The following is an 18,056-nucleotide window of genomic DNA, read 5'->3' on the forward strand; positions in this document are numbered from 1 at the left end:
ACAATAGTTTTGGCAGTTTTTTACAATAGGCTTGGCAGTTGAGAGCTTTGCGTTTGGCATCAGGAAGGTTAAACCTTTGGTTTTTGAGGTCAGCCTCAATCTGTTTTGCCCAGGTTTTCTTGGGCGCCTTTAGTTGGACCTTCCATTTCGCAGGCCACTGCCGCCAGAGTAGTCGGTAAGGTAGACGCTGTTCGTTCATTCAGCATATGCCACCAAACCACTATAACCTGCGCTTTTAGATTACTTCTTTGACTGTTGGCTGATGGTGTAATTGCGTAGAGAGGCGCCTAGTATTCGCCGCAGGGACCACATTTAAATCAAAATATAATCTATTATCATCATCATCATCATCATCATCATCTGCATTAATTTAAATCAGTATACAACAAGCACACTTGAAAAAAAAAAAAAAAAAAAACTGTATATATATTTTTTCATTTTATTTATTTTTTTCAGTTAATTGTGCTTTAATGTCATGAAAATACCTGACATGTAAAAAAATTGTAATTATTTATTTTCTTTATACAAAAAAAAAATATATCTATTTTTGTCTTTTGATTTTGAGGTGAAATATGATCTGAGATTCACCCTTCTACTGTCTAGCTCATTTTAAAACCATTTAACAAATATTCAAATATTCGAACAAATCTATCAAAAGAACCTATAATGTAACAAAACGTTTCAATCTCCAAAATAGACAGTGAAAAATGGTTCTTGATTAAAATTAAAGTAACACTGTATTTTACAGTCTCCCTGTTACACAATTTACATGTAGTTACTATAGTAATAACAGTATAATAACATGCAACTAACCCTAAACCTAATATAAGTACATGTAGTTAATTAATATTGCTCAATACTTAATTATATAATTAAACTGTAACAAGAGCGCCTTAAACTAAAGTGTAAGCAAAGGTTTTTTTCTGAACCCAACAACCATTAAATAACCAGTGTATGGTGAGATTTAGCACAGATAACAGATGTCCTCTATTAAATCTCTGTTCTCAGAGGTTTACTGTACTGTTTGTGTCCTCTGGCGGATCATCAAGCTGTTGACTCATTTTGCTACTTTCTCCTAACTTTCACTACTGATCATAAACACACTCACATGGAAAACACGAGAGAGCCTCTTGCCAACAGAACAACAAAAAAGCCAACAACAACACGGCTAAATCTCAAACAAGGACTGAAACCCAACACCAGGCAGCTGCAACTATTTCAAGCTCTTTAAGACCTGTCCTATTTCCACCAGAGAGCATTTATAGATCACTCATGATCCCTACTGAATACAGAATGACAGTGATGAAAAAAAAATAGACATGAACTCACTCAGGGTGGAGCACAGGCCAGAAATTAGATTTTAAAGAGGATTGTTTAAAATGTTTCATAGTATACGTCTGATCTGCTTTACAAAATGATGAACAAAGACAACGAAATATGAAAATATGGTGCAGTAATATTTTCTCTGACAAAAATGTTGCTGTAAATGTCAATTATATTTTTTTTAATTTCATTTAGACTGTGGCAAGGAGTGCAATAACAAATCGTAGTGATTGTGATTAAGAGATGTATCAGTTACACTTTATTTTGATGGTCCACTTTAGACCATCTAACTATAAATAACTGCAACTACATGTCAACTAACTCTCATTAGAGTATTAGTAGACTGTTAGTTAACTTAGGTTAGGGTTAGATGTTAGGGTTCAGGTTAGTAGAATATGACATTGACATGTATGTAGTTGCAAAGTTACTTATAGTTAGTAGAATGTCTGTTGGGGGACCATCGAAATAAAGTGTTAGCAGATATTTAGCAGGCAGGCTACTAATACTCTAATGAGAGTTATAGTTGACATGTAGTTGCAAAGTTACATATAGTTAGTAGAATGTCTGTTGGGAGACCATCAAAATAAAGTGTTACCAATGTATTCATAAAAACTCATCTGAAACTGAAAAACAATAACTAAGCCATATTTTAACATTTATTAAACATTCAAATGCACGTACAAGAAATAAGACTTCCCTTTAGATAAATAAATGATCATTTCTCCTACCTGATCGAGTTTTGATGATTTCTCCGAATTCATCCTCAAAACCTTCCTCCCATTGGTCCTGTAGGCTCACTGCTTCAGCCATAAGATCCAAACTGCCGTTGAATCCTTTAATCCTGTAGTTTTATAAACAGAAAAAGAGAAGAGACACAAAGACCCCACCAATGACAGGAATCACTGCCCTCTGAGCAAACCGAAATTTTTGTGAATGACACAGGGACGAGACTGTCTGTGGACTGTTATGATAGGGGGAAACGAGCTGTCAAGGCATCCAGAAAAGCAGGGACAGGTGGCAAACTCTACTCGCCTTAAAATAGAGAGTTGGTATGAAGGCCTGCTTCATTTCACTCTCACACACAAATACAGATTTTTCTAACAGTAAAGGATCAGTCACTATGCCATCTGACAACAAGTGACCAATAAATGCTCTTGCAAAAAACTCTATTTTATCAAGCGTGACTTCCTACACTTATTATAGCGGCAGTCCTTCCGGAGCAATCTGTGGTTAAATGTCTCGCCCAAAGGCTCAATGGTTATAGCTCAAAGATTACTCCCCGTGAGGTTCGAATCTCCAAATCTTTAGTAGCCAGCACAGAACCCTGTGCCACTCCACCTCCCAAGACCTTAAACTTATAAAGACTGTACTGTCTATACAGTAAAAAACAAAAAACAAACAAACAAAAAAACACTAACAATATTGTACACTAACATTCAAAAGATTTTTAAATGTTTTTGACAGAAGTCTCTTATGCACACCAGGCTGCATTTATTTGATCAAAATTACATTACAATACAATAATATTGTGAAATATTATTTTAAAATAACTGTTTTATATTTTAATATACTTTAAAATGTAATTTATTCCTGTGGTGGTAAAGTTTTCTAAATTTTCAGTAGCCTTTACTCCAGTCTTCAGTGTCACATGATCCTTTAGAAATCATTCTAATATGCTGATTTGGTGCTTAATAGTTCACCTAAAAATGAAAATTTGTTTGGCTGCTCATATATTTTTCAAAATATCTTCTTTTGTGGTCAGCAGAAGAAATTCATACAGGTTTTGAACAACTTAAGGGGGATTAAATGATGACAGAATTTTTCATTTTGGGTGTATCCCCTTAAGAAACATTTCTTATTGTTATCAATGATAAAAAAAAAAAAAAAAAAAAACAGCTGTGCTGAATATTTTTTGTGGATTTTTTTCCAAGATTTTTTGATGACTGGAAAATTTAAAAGCACAGTATATGTTTGAAATAGAAATCTTTTGTAGCATTATAAATGTCTTTACTGTTACTTTTGATCAATTTGATGTATCCTTGCTGAATAAAAGTATTAATTTCTTTCAAAAATATCTTACTGACACCAGTATGTATACTACAAGTAGACAACAAACCTTCAGCTTACATTTTTTGTCCTGTTCATATTGTCTAGGTGATGTATCTTTTTTCCACATGCCGAGCAATTTATTTCATTTTCATGAAATATTACAAAGACAACCTTCTTCCTTCGAAATAACATACACTGCTCAATTATGCATAATAGGAATAGGAACCTGCATTGGGCTTTATTGCCGCATAGAAACACTTTGGGAGGTATTTTTCAATATATAAGGTGTAGACTCATCAATATGTGCATCCATATGGGATCTGACGCACCTAAAACACCACTCTGGTTTCCATCTACTGATGCAAGAACACATTTCAAAAATGTAAATAAAATTCAATTCTGCTTGATTATTGTAATGGCATGGAGAGCGTAAACAAGTAAACAGAATTCGCTGGCATGATATCAGTAAAATATTTGATCAAGGGGGAATAAGGCTTATACCAGTGTACTTTGTGATTCAGTTAATGGAATTTCGAAAAAAAAGCCTGTCCGGCTCTTATGTCTTTGGGATTGTTTGCCTTCTGAAGGTCTTTTCAGAGAAAGAATAAATGAAATAAACAAAAACAATCTGTTGCCCGCTCACGAAAGAGGCTAAAAAAAATGGAAAACACAGATTCATTAACATAGGGGCAATATAGCTCTAACTCAGTAAACATGTTTTGACATCCACAGGATATGTTTTAAGCAGCCTGATCAAATTGATGAGAAGAGGAAAACAAAAATATCCAAAGATTGGTTTAATAAACCAGATACCTGCAATAGCACATCTTTCAATAAATCCAGCCTGTGGGGCACTGCATCCAAATTGCAATCACAATATCAATATTTGGATACAAAAACTGCCAAACAAGTAGAGTGCATGCATAGAAAAGCCTAATACTGAAACATTCTTGAAGATTTCTGCTTTTAAAAGTCATTGCTGTGTTCGCAAACAGTCTAAAAGCCTGTCCATTATCCACAAAAACTGAATATTAGATGCATTTGGGGGTGAATCAAAGTTTGGCAGTCTTTCAAGCTTTATAATAGACCCAAAGCACCATAAAAATAGTCCACACAACTTGTTTCATTTAGAAATAAGTCACATTACAAAAGCAAAACTGTTTGCTAATGTGGAATCTAAATGCAAGCCTTTAAATACACACTTCTTTGCCCTGTGAGGTCAATCGCTTTTATGAACATAATTGTGGAGGACATTCTTTTATGATGTAAATCACAGAATGATGTCAGCTGTGACGTGGTAATAGGCACTGCCTGTAAACCATAGCCAACTACATTCCTCTTCATTCCCAATTTCCTGGACTGTGTCCAGATATCATCGTGATCAGAGAGCTGATAGTTTCAGTGCTATAAAATCCCACTAATGCTGAGGGAGAAACGACATGGACAGAGTAATTAAAGATCACTGAAGCAGGGCTGCCGATTGCATTTTGAGTTCCTAAACTCACCCATTGCTTTAGCATCTAAACATGCTAAGCAAATGGGCATCCATTTCTTTGCTTCAAATATTTATTTCCGTTCTTTATGATTTTATGGCACTCTACTATGGGTTGACCTTGGTTGCATTGTATAGTGAAAACAAAAGTACACAACTTGTTATATAAAGTTACCTTGACAAGAAGTCAGGGATCTGTCATTCTCACTTGTATCCAAGCAAATGATGTGGAACTGCCACTCAAGGTCTGCATGCTGGTTTTCAGTGCTACAAAGTCCTGCTACAGAAGGTGGATTCTGCGAACATGGTCACAACAATGTGCACATTCAGTATAGTCTTATTGCACTCTGATGTTTTTCACTGTTACCTGGCTGCATTGCAGTAATGCTTGTGTACAGGAACATTCCTTCACTGTCACAGTTTTTGCGCATTCTGTGTTGCACAAAACTTCCTCTCTGGGATCAACAGAGCCCATCCATTTATCTCCATGCAGTACAAGTCTTGTCAAAGGTCAGCATCATTCCTAAAATCTTCTCCTGTGGTGTCACAGCATTAAATCTTGATTACCTGACAGCTAGCTGACAGTAACAAATGATTAGCTCTACACAACACAAATCATTCTTCTTTTCACGTCTATATAGGAGATTGCTGGTTAGGCTTGAGGCCAGACTAGCCTTTTGAAACATGACATACAATGAACAGATGTGGTTTGTTGCCATCATTTTTGGAATAGCATGTTATGTTAATCTAATTACTTACCTTAAATTCTTGTAACAGGTTAGTTTCTGGCTTTATTATGCTACTTGGTTAAGAGGATGATTTTCAACGTGGAACATTTAATTTATGGACATACTCAAAAATTTAGATACACCCAAACTCAATCCATATCAAGCTGAGCAAAAACAGGAGAGCATCATTGCCATCATTCACGCTAATCACCATTAATACTTGCATTCTTCATATATTATTATACTGTATTTAGTAGTAGCATATGGGGCTCCTTTTATCCTATTCTAATAGTTGGATTCATAACTGAACAACAGACAAGGATCCAGTCATAACAGGCCAAGAAATGTAAAGAATGTGAGCAAACGTGGTGTGGTTTGTGGCTACATTTTTAATAATTATTTTTTGATTATACAAACGTCAATATATACAAACATTTAAAGACTGAAAGGAAAAGAGTAAACAACAAGGCTTCCTAGCACAGGAGATCATCGTGGATTTTCTTGAGGACTTTTGTCAGATAGTTCTTGGCTGGTTTGATTGATGATAGGATGTCTTCAATTTGACTCAACCTACAGAAGACAAAGCACAAAACACTAACACAAGAGCAACACAAAATTAACATTTTATGTGAATACTTTTATAAAGTAAACTTTATTGTAGCTGTTGGTAATATTTACAGTTCCATGTGCCAAGATCCACTTGTCGATGAATGATCTTTAGTGAAATGCTTTTTTAAAATATATGATTTATTCAAATGTATTCAAAACATTGCAACTTTTAGCACCAATGAGAACTGCATTTTGTCTAAAGTATAAAAGTGAAAATTGGTTTGTGGTGAAGAGGAAACTTTCTGACATGAAATACTCCAGTCATAAATAACGTTTCTGTCAAACAGACTGGGTTACAATTAATATTATATTAATATTTTGTACTTGACACATTTTCTTTGAACGATTAGATGTGGAAAGTGTTGTGTTTCACTAAACGCTGCCTAGAGACTTCACAATATTTCTTTCTAATAACAATCCTGTCTAATGCAGGTGATGTTATCACCACTCACGAAGCCATTGTGATCTAAAAATGTTAATTTCTTTCAAACCTTGTTTTCCCCATGTGTTTTTTGAAGTCCTGTATGTGAAGTGGTCCAAAGGGATAGTCTGGAGTGACTATCAGATTTAACTCAAACTTTTCAAATGCTTTCAGGCTTGAGAAGACGATATGAACTCTGAAAAGTAAAAACAATAACAAAGTAGGAAAAAAAAAAAAAAGATGCTTACAGTTAATTAATTTGTCATTATGATTACAATCTTTCTCAAAACCAGGTGTGCAAAGGAGCCAAGTTGACACACGTTCAAGTTTTTTGTAGAGAATTAGGCATTAGGGAAATGTTGCAACTGGAATCTGTGTCATCCACATAAGCACCACGGCTCAACATGCAAAGGAAAAGTGCATGAGTAGTAAGTTAGTAAATGTGCACTGAAAGGTGTAACATACCGTGTGTCCATACAGGTGATCTTCAGGATGCGAAGCTTCAATCCTCCCCACTTCTTCAGCCGGTGAATCTCCTCACCCAAGAGCCTGAGACGACCCACCACCAAACTGATGTCATGAAGAAGCTGTTGAGAAAAGATCGGTCAACACTGAGACTTCTCATCTTGTTCTCATATATTATTCAAACTGGATCCTCCAAAACATGTACACACCTTTGTAGCAAAACAATAACTGCGTTTACATGGACCCTAATTATCCATGTCAATTGGAATGAATTGGCCAAATCCGATTAAAATTTCATTTGGATTGTAAGGAGTGGTTTAAATCTTTTCTAATCCATTCAACAGGACATGTAAACACTTGATCGGATTGAAAACAAACCGGAAAGTACTGCGCATGTACAATGACAAAGAAATGACGTATGGAATGAGCCATCGTTATTGCTAAATAAAGCGTCATAAATGACTGTCGTGACTCGTGTCATTTCTCCTTCCACTCATTGTCTGTTAAGTGGAGCAGGAGAATGTCTCACCAGTCCTTGCTTCAGACTTTCATCCACAGATGCATGGGAAGGGGCATTTTTACTGCTTGATAAATAGAGCAGCAAGGCACAAAGCTTCATGTGCTCATCGTTTCCTAATTAGGACCCAAAAATAGACAAATATTAAGTCTGCTTTTTTAAAACAAAGAAAAGCAGCTATGTTATGAGAATGCGCAAACCGCGGAAAACTCTATAAATTCGTGCAGTGTGTGCATGTCAAAAAACTATTCAGCTTTGACAAACACGCACATCAAACTGATCACTGTATTTAGCGTTCATGTAAACAGTACATTCGGATTGATCAATCAGAATGAACTCGTTTCCGACTGAAACAAAAGGTGTCCATGTAAATGTAGCTTTAGTCTACAAATATTTTAGACACTTTCATTTATATATAAAAGGGCATAGCGTTAGTGCTTACCTCTGGTAAATGTCGGGTTGTGGGGTACCTCTGTGTCCACTGAGTTTGAGACTGACGGTATAGTTCAAGTAACTTGTGAACCATGCTTGCATGACACTCAGACTTTTCCACTTAAAAAAAAAAAAAAAAAAAATCATCATATGGGGAAAAAATTGATACAAAATGGATTTCAAATATTTAAAAACAAAATAAAGAAATACATAAAAGGAAGAGATAAAGTCATTTATTTTTCACTCACCATCCAGCTGCAACTGGAAGCATACATCTATATTTCGCTCCACATCCTCAGTCATCCATTCCTTTCCTAATAGACATGAGAGTATTTTAATCTGCTGTTGTATGTAATGATAATGATGAAAAACCATTAGGAGTAATTATAAAGCGATAATCAACTCACCAGCAGGGGTTTGCAGGTTCACTTGCAGATGCACAGTGTTGTGAAGGAAGGTAAACAAAGCACCCCTTTCATCTGTCGCATCAAGATGCCACTCGTTCAAACTGAAAGACAAATCATTAAACTTTCAGCCAAATATACTATATATTTACATAGTAAAATATATGGGCTAGGTATAGCGGCAATAATAATAATAAATATTCTACCTACCGAAGCAACCATCTATTGTTTAGCAAAATAAAAAACCCAAACCATATGGATTAAGCTTGGAAGTCTTACTTCTGCTAGCTTTTCTACAATGCTAGAAATGTTAACAAGCAAGTGATTATAATCAACAAAGCTGTCCTCAACAGCAAGCAAGCGGTGTTGCATGGTTTGCTGCCACGTTGATTATAATAGGGTTGTACATTTGTTATTGTCACTTGCATGCTGCGCTTGCAGTGTAGACAGGATGCTAAAGTGCCACTACAATGGGTTTTAAACAAAAGGAAAAAAACCTGTTCAAGGTTGCATGATGACTCTTAAGGCTACTTGATTCTCCTCGTAGCTTCTCCTGTTGGCCCTCCAAAGTCCTCAGCTGAATCTCCAGCTCACCAATTTCCCTGAAATGATCAACATTTTCAGCATTCAGCAAAAATCTGTATCTTAAACATTCCTTATGGTGTGGATAGAACATACCTCTCCTTCATAGCGATAGCTGAATTAAGCCTTTGCAAATCTGTCAGTGGAGAGAGAAAAACACAGACAAACCATTATATCTTTCTCAGCATCACAAAGCTGTAAAATTCTATAATATAAAAGTAAACTTACCCTCTGCCTTGGCTTTTAAGGCTGGTCTGGTTTGAGGAGCATCAAGATGATCTCCCATAATCATGGCCTCTACAGATGCAAGTTCTAGTGTAGAAAAAGCAGTGTGTTATTTCACTATGATTATGTAGACATTTACGTTACATGCGATCAAACATGAAACAGAGCAGAGAAGAAAATTCATACCAGTTTCTAAATCATTAATGCATCCATCCAAGTCTTCCATCATTTCATCTGTCTCTTTGATTTTAGATATCAGGCTCTGCTTTGCATTCTAAATGTATTGGGGGAAATTCAGATACTCAGCAGTTAAGGCTTTTAGTTCATGTCAGATAGCACTGAGACCCTCAAACAAAATAAAGTTCATAAAAAGTTATGAGCAAAAATAACACTTTACAGTTCTTTCTTCTGGGAAAACAGACTGAAAATTCTGATGACTGATGATCTTGCACTTACTAATTATATCCAATAAAATACTAGCAGCAGTAAATCAAGTTTATGGCTGAGATTTTTTATTTATTTTTTATTATTTAAAAAGGTTGTGTCCTTCATTTTGCCCTACCTAATTACTGTTTTAATAGGAAATACAGATCTGCGCTCATCAAGCAATTTCCTAGGGTCTAAGTATCAGAATTTCTCTAATCTGGATGTCTAGATGAGAAACAAGGAGGAATATTTTGAATAAAGAATAATTTAACTTTTTTGAGAAATTGTTTAACAAAATCAACATTTAAAAACAAAAATGCCTTTACCTGTGTAGTTTTTATGAGCTCTGAGTACAAGACTCCTTTCATTTCATGAGAATGTGCCTTGCTTCTCTTTCCAAAGTAAACCCTTCGCTCTTTCAACTTGGATCCAAAGCTTTTTAACTGAGGAAAACGAACAAGCATGAAGATATAATCTCAAAGATGAATGCTATATACTATAATTTTAATGATTTAACATAAGATGACCCAAGATATAGATTGAACAACATACTTGTTCTTTAGAGAGAGTGCATATCTGTTGCTGAAGGGCTCCATTGATGCATCCCAGGGATTTCTCTTGTTCAGGCATTCGTTCTTTAAGTCTATGGAGGAATTAGTTTCACAAAATACAATATAATTTTTATGTATAATTTTTTGTCAGTTAAACACAAAAAAAATCTGCAGTGACAGTGTCTTACAGCATTATCAACACCAGACTAGTACACACCTCTCCACTATCTCTGTGAGGTTCTTACAGTCTTGCTCATACACTCTCTGCTTGGGGTGGTATATGTATTTCTCTTTGAGCAAATCTTCCATGCTGCGTGTATCTCCAGCCCTACACTGAAAAAAGAAAGATGTGTTAAAAACTGACACATATTATGTTCACAAAGAGAGCCAGAGAAAGCCAGACCACTTACACTGACAGGCAGAGCACTTGGTCTAGATCTGTGGATGACGAAGTTGATACCAAAGTGGCTTAGGAACTCGTTCATTGTGATGCTTCCATCCTCAAGTTTCTGGAAATAAAAGAATGAGATAAACATAGGATTTTTATATTTTCAAAGAAAAATGTTGCACGTGCAAAAGATGCAAGGGTGCCCAGGCACACCTTCCCTAAACAAAAGCACATAATTTAAAGTATTATTCATGTCCGTCACATTTACATTTACAGTCTGGAACGAGTTACACAGCAAAGTGCTTATACTTAGGGTTAGAGGTTTGTTAAGTTTGTTCAGTGATGCACAATAAACAAAAAAAATCCTTCTAATATGGGAGATTATTGCGTATATAAGTGTATGTGTTTGAATACTGCTACCTTGTTAAAATCAAATACATGATCCAGCGTCCCATCCAAATGAGAGTCGAACTGAGAGTATCTGAGAGCTGTAAACACATCACATTTTCTTTTAAAAAATAAACCACATTGAAACCTTAAGTTTTAAAAGCACATTAACATTGTCTGACAGAACTGACACGAGCAACTCACTGGATTCAGACACTCCTGTATCTTCAATTGTCTTTGCCTTGGGATTCTGAGCGGCATGCCTTGTAAAATTACCTTCCCACTGTACAGCAGCTTCATGACAGTCAGGCCCCTGAGGAGACAGAATCTCAGGCATTAGCATAATAATGCACAACAATGGAGCCCACGCTTAACACTTTATTACAGAACAACCTCCAAGCGTGTAGCAGGAAATACCAAGCAAACAAAGTATTAAACTAAAAATGATTAACATTTTGTTCATACCATGTCAGAAATGTAGGCTTTCTTGGTTTGCTCTGCTGTAATAGGGTCTTCCTCTGAATGCGGCCTTTTAAAACATGGACTTGTGCTCGTGCCTGACTGAAAGACATCATCCTCAAAAATCTCTTCATTTATAGGCTCCTCTGAATGCGGCCTTTTAAAACATGGACTTGTTCTCGTGCCTGACTGAAAGACATCATCCTCAAAAATCTCTTCATTTATAGGTACAGCCAAAGAACCATCCAGTTCATCTTGCTTGTTAATTGGCCAATTTTCAAGACTCCCTGACAAGTCTTCTTCACTGCTCATTTCAGGAAACTCTTCATCATTAATATTGACTGTTTTGCAGTTGCTATTTTGTTCAACAACTTCAAAATGTTTCTCCAGTTGTAGACTTTGTAAATCATTAGTACTTATGGTCACAGTTTTGTTTGGAGTTACAGTTGAAGCTCGTTTCGGTAGTTTTGGCATGATACCACACAATGACAACCTTGATGAGAACGGCTTTTTAAGACTAAAGGGTGTAGTCTTCTCATTTTGACCAGAATTATTTTTCTGCTTGACGTTAGGCGTGACATTTGAAGCTGGCTTAGTGGAAATTTCCATTTCACGTTGCTCTTTAAGGGAAATCTCAGGGAAGGAACAAGAAGGCAGAGGTGCAGTTGTGCTTCCCGTCATCACTTTTTGCTCTTCCTGGATACGGCGTTTTATATTTTGAAGCTCCATTTGAAAATCTGCAAGACTTCTTCGTCTTGCTTTTGTATGTTGTAGTTCTTCTTTACTGAAGGAATCAGCTACGGACTCATTTGAGGAGGAACCTTCAAGTTGGACTGAGCTTGTACTTTGTTCCTTGTTAGACCAAAGAGCTTGACCCTCCTCTTCATTTCTAGAAACATTGGAAGTGTTTATATTTGCTTCTTCTCTCTGGTTAAACAAAACACTTTTCTCCATTTCAATGGGCATTGTAAGGATCTTTGTAATCTGCATGTCGTTTTCTTCATCAGTCATCATCACATTGCTTGAACGTGCCATTTTGCAGTATTTGTCCACTTCCATCTCAGCTGGGTCATAGGAGATTGTCTCTGTGTCGGTGCATTTAAGGTCACAAGCATGTTTTGAGGGGAAGACATGGTTAATAGCACACTTGGCAGCTTCACTCACCTCATTTTGATCTTCATTTGACACTGTGCATCTAGAAACAGATGTTGATGCCCAAAGTGCACTTTCATTTGCTTTGATCTCTGAAGCACTTGCTGCCAATGTGCTTTTTGAGTCAATTGCAATCGTATTGCATCCTGTTAATTCCATTTCTTCATCAACACAGGGCATAGCTAGATTTGATGCACTGGCTTGACATCTCAGTTCCACGCAATCAGACTTATCCTGCTTTTGACAACTTTGTGCTGTAGGCAACAGATTTCTCTCATGCTCCGTTTCCTTATTGGATACAAAGCTCTTTAACATGATACTGCCAGTGAGTGCCTGGGTTATCTCCATACCGTCAACATCAGGACTGGAGGATATAGATTCAAGGTTCAAACTCTTCCTTGATTTACTGAATGGTTTGCAGTTTTCAGCCTCAAGCACAACAGTCTGACATTGTGTCATGTCCATGTCATCAGGATTGGAGAAATTGGTCTGACAGTTATCAGCTTCAGTGTTTTTAGGGTCGCACATCAAGGACACCATCCTTGCTCCTGACTTTCTTCGAGTCATAAAAGCTTTATGCTTTCGCTCACTGACAAGTGCCATATGTACTTCAGTCATCTCCATAGGTTCAACAACAGTGATTGTTTGATTAGCAGAGAATGGTACTCTTCTTGTATCTGTATCAGCACTCCCTAACCAAATCTGGTTTGAGTCAATGTTAATAGTGTTGCATCCAGTCAATTCCATTACATCAGGGCTTGGAGGAGAAATCCCAGTAAAAGTATTTGGTTGGCATGTCAAGTCCATACAGCCACTCTCATTATGTTTAGGTGATGTAGCAGTTGTAACCGGTATCAGAATGCTTTCACCTCTTTCCTTCTTGGTGGCTGAAAGGACATTTTGTATTATACGCCCAGTGAACGTTTGAGTAATGTCCATCCCATCACTGTCTTCAGTACTGTATACTGATGTATGAGGCCAATTCTTCCTTGAGCTTAATGGTTTGTCTCCACTGACCTGTTTAGCCTCGAGAAAAATAGTTTGACACTGTGTCATCTCCATATCATCAGAATTTGCAGTTTGGCCAATTGAGAGGTGGCCTGATTTGTTGTGATCCAATATCTCTTTATTTCCAACTAAATTAAAGCAGGACATTTTGCTAACTCTGGGAATTGGATGCAGAGCTTCCTCCTTGATACTGCTTGCATGCTCATCTTCTCGAACAGTTCTGGATACAGACGCAAGAGGTAAACTCTTCCTTAAGTTGTTTCCACTTGATAGTTTGGCCTCGAAAACAAGAGTCTGGCACTGTGTCATCTCCATATCATCATTATTAGCAGTTGGAGCTATCATGTTGTTGCCAGAATTGTTTTGATCCACTATTTTTCCATTTTCAAAAGCATCGAAAGAGGACATCCGGCTTAGTTTGGGAAACAGAATGTCCTCTTTTTCTCGAATAGATACATCTAAAGCCCCAGTCATCTCCATATCATCAGAATTAGCAGTTTTGGCTATTGAGAGATTGCTCTGAAAATAACCAGCTTTGTTTTGATCTGTTGTATCTCCATTTCCAATCACATTAAAGGAGGAAATCCTTCTTATTTTGGGAATTGGAGACTGAGATTGCTCATTCATACTCATTGTGTGGTCTTTTTCTCGAACGGTTAAATCAAATGCCCCCGTCATCTCCATCGCATTGTCACCCTCAGAGAAATAATGGGATCTATTGTGATCCAGAGCAGCCTGGACATTGCGAGTGATATTTCCTGTAACTTTTACGTTGATTGGAGCAGTCTGGCTTAGAGTGAGCTCCATGTCATCCGAGATGTTTGAAACGGCAGATGCCATGAATGCAACACTACCTTGATTTTCAGAAACCGAGGGTGCAAGAGGCTGAGCATTATCTTTGCTTTCAATTACAACAGTGTGACTCATCGTTGCCTCTATATCATCATCTTCAACAAATGTAACACGGGAGCGTCTACGTTGAAGTCCCCGTGGTTGTTTTGGGTTACCCTTGCCACCTGGATGTTGCTTCATTAAAAAAGATGGTAAGTGATTCTCCTTATCAATTTCCATTGTGCTTGTATTGGCTGAACTGAGGACATTACCAAGCTCATTTTCTGAATTTGGGGGCTTTATGGTTTTTACAGTGGGTAAGCACATACCGGCAAGAAAAGCACTGAAGTCTGGGTCTATTGCAGCATTTTTACTCTCTGCTTTTGCTTCACGTGGCAAACCCTTCTGACTTGCAACATTCAGATCACCACAGATCATCTGAGCCACTTTGAAGCTACAATCTGGGTTTGGTTCTTCTTCAATTTCATAATCCTTATCAATTGTGATTGTGTGGCTTTGAGTAATATCCATGTATCCAGTATCCTCTCCGAGCAGCATTGTTCTATCCACACAGTCATCTTGTAAGACTGGATCAGAAAAGAAATTCTCCTACAATTTGAGAAAGAAAGGTCAAAATAATCAGCGTGTCAAGACAAGGTTGGTTTCAATGAGACATTAATACAAAAACTCAGTAGAAGGTTATTGATAATCATCAAGTATTGTATGCTCACACACTACAAATTAAATGTTTGTGGCAGCATATGCTTTAATCAAGGATGTCAAACTGCAGAAGCCTAAAATTCATAATATTTTGGCCTTTGAGGCCTTAGATTAGTACTTACTTTATGCTGGGATAGATAAAGAGGAGTTTTCAACAAAGTTTCCAGGCCTGAAAGAAATGGAAAGGTTTAGTGGTTCACTCTCTGACTATGAGAATAATTTTCAGGAAGCATGAAAATACAAGCATGAAATCAATAGATTCTGTTAAGGCCAATTCAAACTGCACAGACAAACACCAACAAACACGTTTGTTGGGTTTTGTTGGATCAGTGCGTTACCCCTGTTGGCGGTGGTCAGGGTTTGTTTTCACCCGACTGGACATGTTCAGTTCATGTTTGTCAGTTGTCTGTTGGGGCAGTGTGAATATGAGTTATTTCTCATAAAATTCTAAATCCAACGGCCAACTTGTTTGTCTGTGCGGTGTGAATTGGCCTTATTACAGTGAATAACATTTATACAATTATGCATATGTTAACACACTCTTTTGAATAATAACAAGATAACACAAGAACAATAGTCCCAATGGGTCAGCAATATTTGACATTTTTCCTTCAAAACATTACCTTTGATTTGGTGATTTCCCTCATCAACAAAACGCAGAATCCTGTGATTAGAGGGAAAAAGAGAGTTACAGATTTTCATATATTTCATGTGGATACACAAAACCATCAAACATATTTAAACTTGAACATGTCAGTTATAAAAATGATTTTTACTTACTTTTCATCTGGTTTATCCCCTGATAAAATTTAACAGAACACAATAAAGCAATTAACAGTGTGTCAAGTGTTTTATATATGCAACAGAAATATTTAATACTTTTTTTATTTGACAGAACTGGTACACATAATCCTTAACCATGAATCACCAATTACCTCAGGTAAAAACTAGAACAAGTTAAAAACAAGAAACCTATGAACAAGTAAACTACTCACCAACATGTGTGTTTTGTATGGATGCCAGAACAGGAGATTCACTTTTCGCATCACTGTGAATTTTTAAATTTCGTAAATGAATTATCTTCTCATATTATGTTTGTGTATAGTTTCAACGTTAATATTGGGTCAACATTATTTCACTTACTTTGTAAAGACTCGAACATTATTTGTAGTGGCAAAACTCACTCTTCGCGAATTTCTCTTCTTCTCTAAAGGTTTGGTAATTTCCTCCTGCATAAATATATACATATAGAAAAATACATTTAAAAAAAAAAAAATTTTTTTTAAAAATTAGATTAAAACATTTTTGTAACGTAATCACCTTTTGTTCCTCTTGCTCAGATCCAAGTACATTCATAGATGTTCGAGGAGCTTTTAAAATCTGTCGGAGGACAATCAAGAGGCACTATTTACCATTTTGAGACAATTAGTAATTTATGAAAATTATTAAGTCATGTCTCGCAAACTGCAATAAAGTGAACACAGGTAAAATGGGACACTTAAGCTTAATCACCCATCATTTATGTGTATTCTCCCATTACTAAAAATCAGCATTAAATTCTTACTAGTGTGTGATAATAGCCATTTGGATCATGTTTTAAAACAAAAACAGAAAGGATAAATCATCAGAAAGTGTCACGTTTTCACCCACTTCAGTGTCATAATGGATACGTACCGAAGAAATTCTCCGTCTTGAGAATTTCGCTGCCTCGTTGCTGGAAAAAGTGGCAAGGATTAGTTACACAAGCTTTTTTTTTTTTTTCCAAATAACATTATGAAATTTACCTGAAAAGAAAACCATTCACTTATTAAACATGTACATTTACATATATAAAGAAGATGCTTTTATCCAATATGACTTGCAAATAGAGAACATCGAAAGCAATTTGTCATATTCATAGTACACAATGCCATGTTAAAAATGTGAGTTGGATTAGTATACAAATTTAAGAGGTGATTTTGCATTGTCAATGCATGGCAGTACCTTTATGAATAACTACTTACAAACTCAAAACACAAGGCTACTCTTTTTATATATGCATTTACAAAATCATTATAAAAAAGAAGGACCCATTAAGAGTTTACTTCCACAACTTGCAAGTCAGCAGCTTATAATGAATGAAAAGCTGATGACAAGCAAAATATTAGTCTTGTTTGTTGAGGCCATAAATACAAATACAATATTTTTGTTACTTGCATGAGAGCAGTGCAAATGGAAATGCATTATTGGTGTATCAAAACGTTAACTAAAATCGGTGTTCAGTTTGAAGATGCTCCCAACAGTTCAAAGAAAAAAAAATATCAAAGAACGTTTGAACATTTTGGACATGAGCGGAGCCACAATCTATAAGTGTAAGACTGCGTTATTTAAAGCTTCGGTCTACACAACTCTTACCTGGTAAAGCATTACAGATACACACACAAAAAAAATCAACTTACCCTAAATTCAGCTGTTCCATCTTCAATGCATAAGCATAATACGGCGCACTAAATCTAAATTAAAAGTGGGAAACACTATAAAGCAACCTGAAATGAAACATAAAACAAACAAATAAAACGTTTAGGGTGATTTGTTTTAATTACTCTAAACATTATCTACATTATATTAACACTTCTGTATTTCCTCATGTTTTTGTTGAAGCCAGTGACGGTGTGTGTATGTGACTGTCAGACGAGACATTCATAAGCTCATAACATCAACAGCAACAATATACTAAAGAAAACAAACAGCTCTCGACATTTCAATAAGTTTAAAACGTTCGACTCTCATAAAAGCCACAGCATGACAGATTTGCAGTTAAAAAAATAATAATAATAAAGCGCAATACCTAAAAACAATTTCCCTCCATTCGCAGCTTGTCTTTTTTCTTCGCAAAATTTGAACTCAA

General features: G+C 36.3%; 2 protein-coding genes across 11 annotated transcripts in view; both read right to left on the reverse strand.

Moving 5' to 3' along the window:
- Positions 1 to 2,242, reverse strand: part of dmd (dystrophin) — a 126,166-nt gene extending 123,924 nt beyond the window's left edge. For 5 of the 10 annotated variants that reach the window (XR_007930290.1, XM_051894299.1, XM_051894275.1 and 2 more), the window contains exon 1: positions 2,052 to 2,242. Coding sequence is in view for 9 of the 10 variants with exons in the window: in XM_051894299.1 (XP_051750259.1) it covers positions 2,052 to 2,133 (82 nt within the window). In the remaining variant the exon portion in view is untranslated. The remainder of the gene's footprint in view (positions 1 to 2,051) is intronic. The other 5 variants (XM_051894260.1, XM_051894314.1, XM_051894282.1 and 2 more) reach the window with 4 other exon arrangements.
- Positions 2,243 to 5,963: 3,721 nt separating this feature from the next.
- On the reverse strand, positions 5,964 to 18,026 carry knl1 (kinetochore scaffold 1). Its single transcript, XM_051905215.1, has 26 exons — positions 17,997 to 18,026; positions 17,608 to 17,661; positions 16,844 to 16,883; positions 16,490 to 16,549; positions 16,313 to 16,398; positions 16,165 to 16,217; positions 15,950 to 15,968; positions 15,793 to 15,833; positions 15,292 to 15,338; positions 11,465 to 15,058; positions 11,204 to 11,312; positions 11,033 to 11,100; positions 10,635 to 10,733; positions 10,442 to 10,557; positions 10,226 to 10,316; positions 10,000 to 10,116; positions 9,434 to 9,521; positions 9,251 to 9,334; positions 9,119 to 9,158; positions 8,938 to 9,042; positions 8,444 to 8,544; positions 8,285 to 8,350; positions 8,047 to 8,156; positions 7,088 to 7,209; positions 6,693 to 6,818; positions 5,964 to 6,162 (listed from the first exon to the last, which is right to left on the reverse strand). The coding sequence occupies exons 2-26, from the start codon at positions 17,625 to 17,627 to the stop codon at positions 6,066 to 6,068; spliced, it is 5,499 nt and encodes a 1,832-aa protein (XP_051761175.1). The 5' UTR covers positions 17,628 to 17,661; positions 17,997 to 18,026; the 3' UTR covers positions 5,964 to 6,065.
- Between the last annotated feature and the right edge of the window lie 30 nt (positions 18,027 to 18,056).

The sequence above is a fragment of the Ctenopharyngodon idella genome, chromosome 1 (genome assembly GCF_019924925.1).
Source record: "Ctenopharyngodon idella isolate HZGC_01 chromosome 1, HZGC01, whole genome shotgun sequence".
NCBI classification, from domain to species: domain Eukaryota; kingdom Metazoa; phylum Chordata; class Actinopteri; order Cypriniformes; family Xenocyprididae; genus Ctenopharyngodon; species Ctenopharyngodon idella.

Bases quoted from the DNA above. Each gene is read 5' to 3' on its own strand.
- knl1 (XM_051905215.1), bottom strand. From the start codon at position 17,627: ATGGAACAGCTGAATTTAGG. The intron at 16,218-16,312 runs GTAAGTGAAATA...AAAAATTCACAG, and splicing joins AATGTTCGAGTCTTTACAAA to TGATGCGAAAAGTGAATCTC. The intron at 9,159-9,250 runs GTAAGTTTACTT...CTCCACTGACAG, and splicing joins CTTAAAAGCCAAGGCAGAGG to ATTTGCAAAGGCTTAATTCA.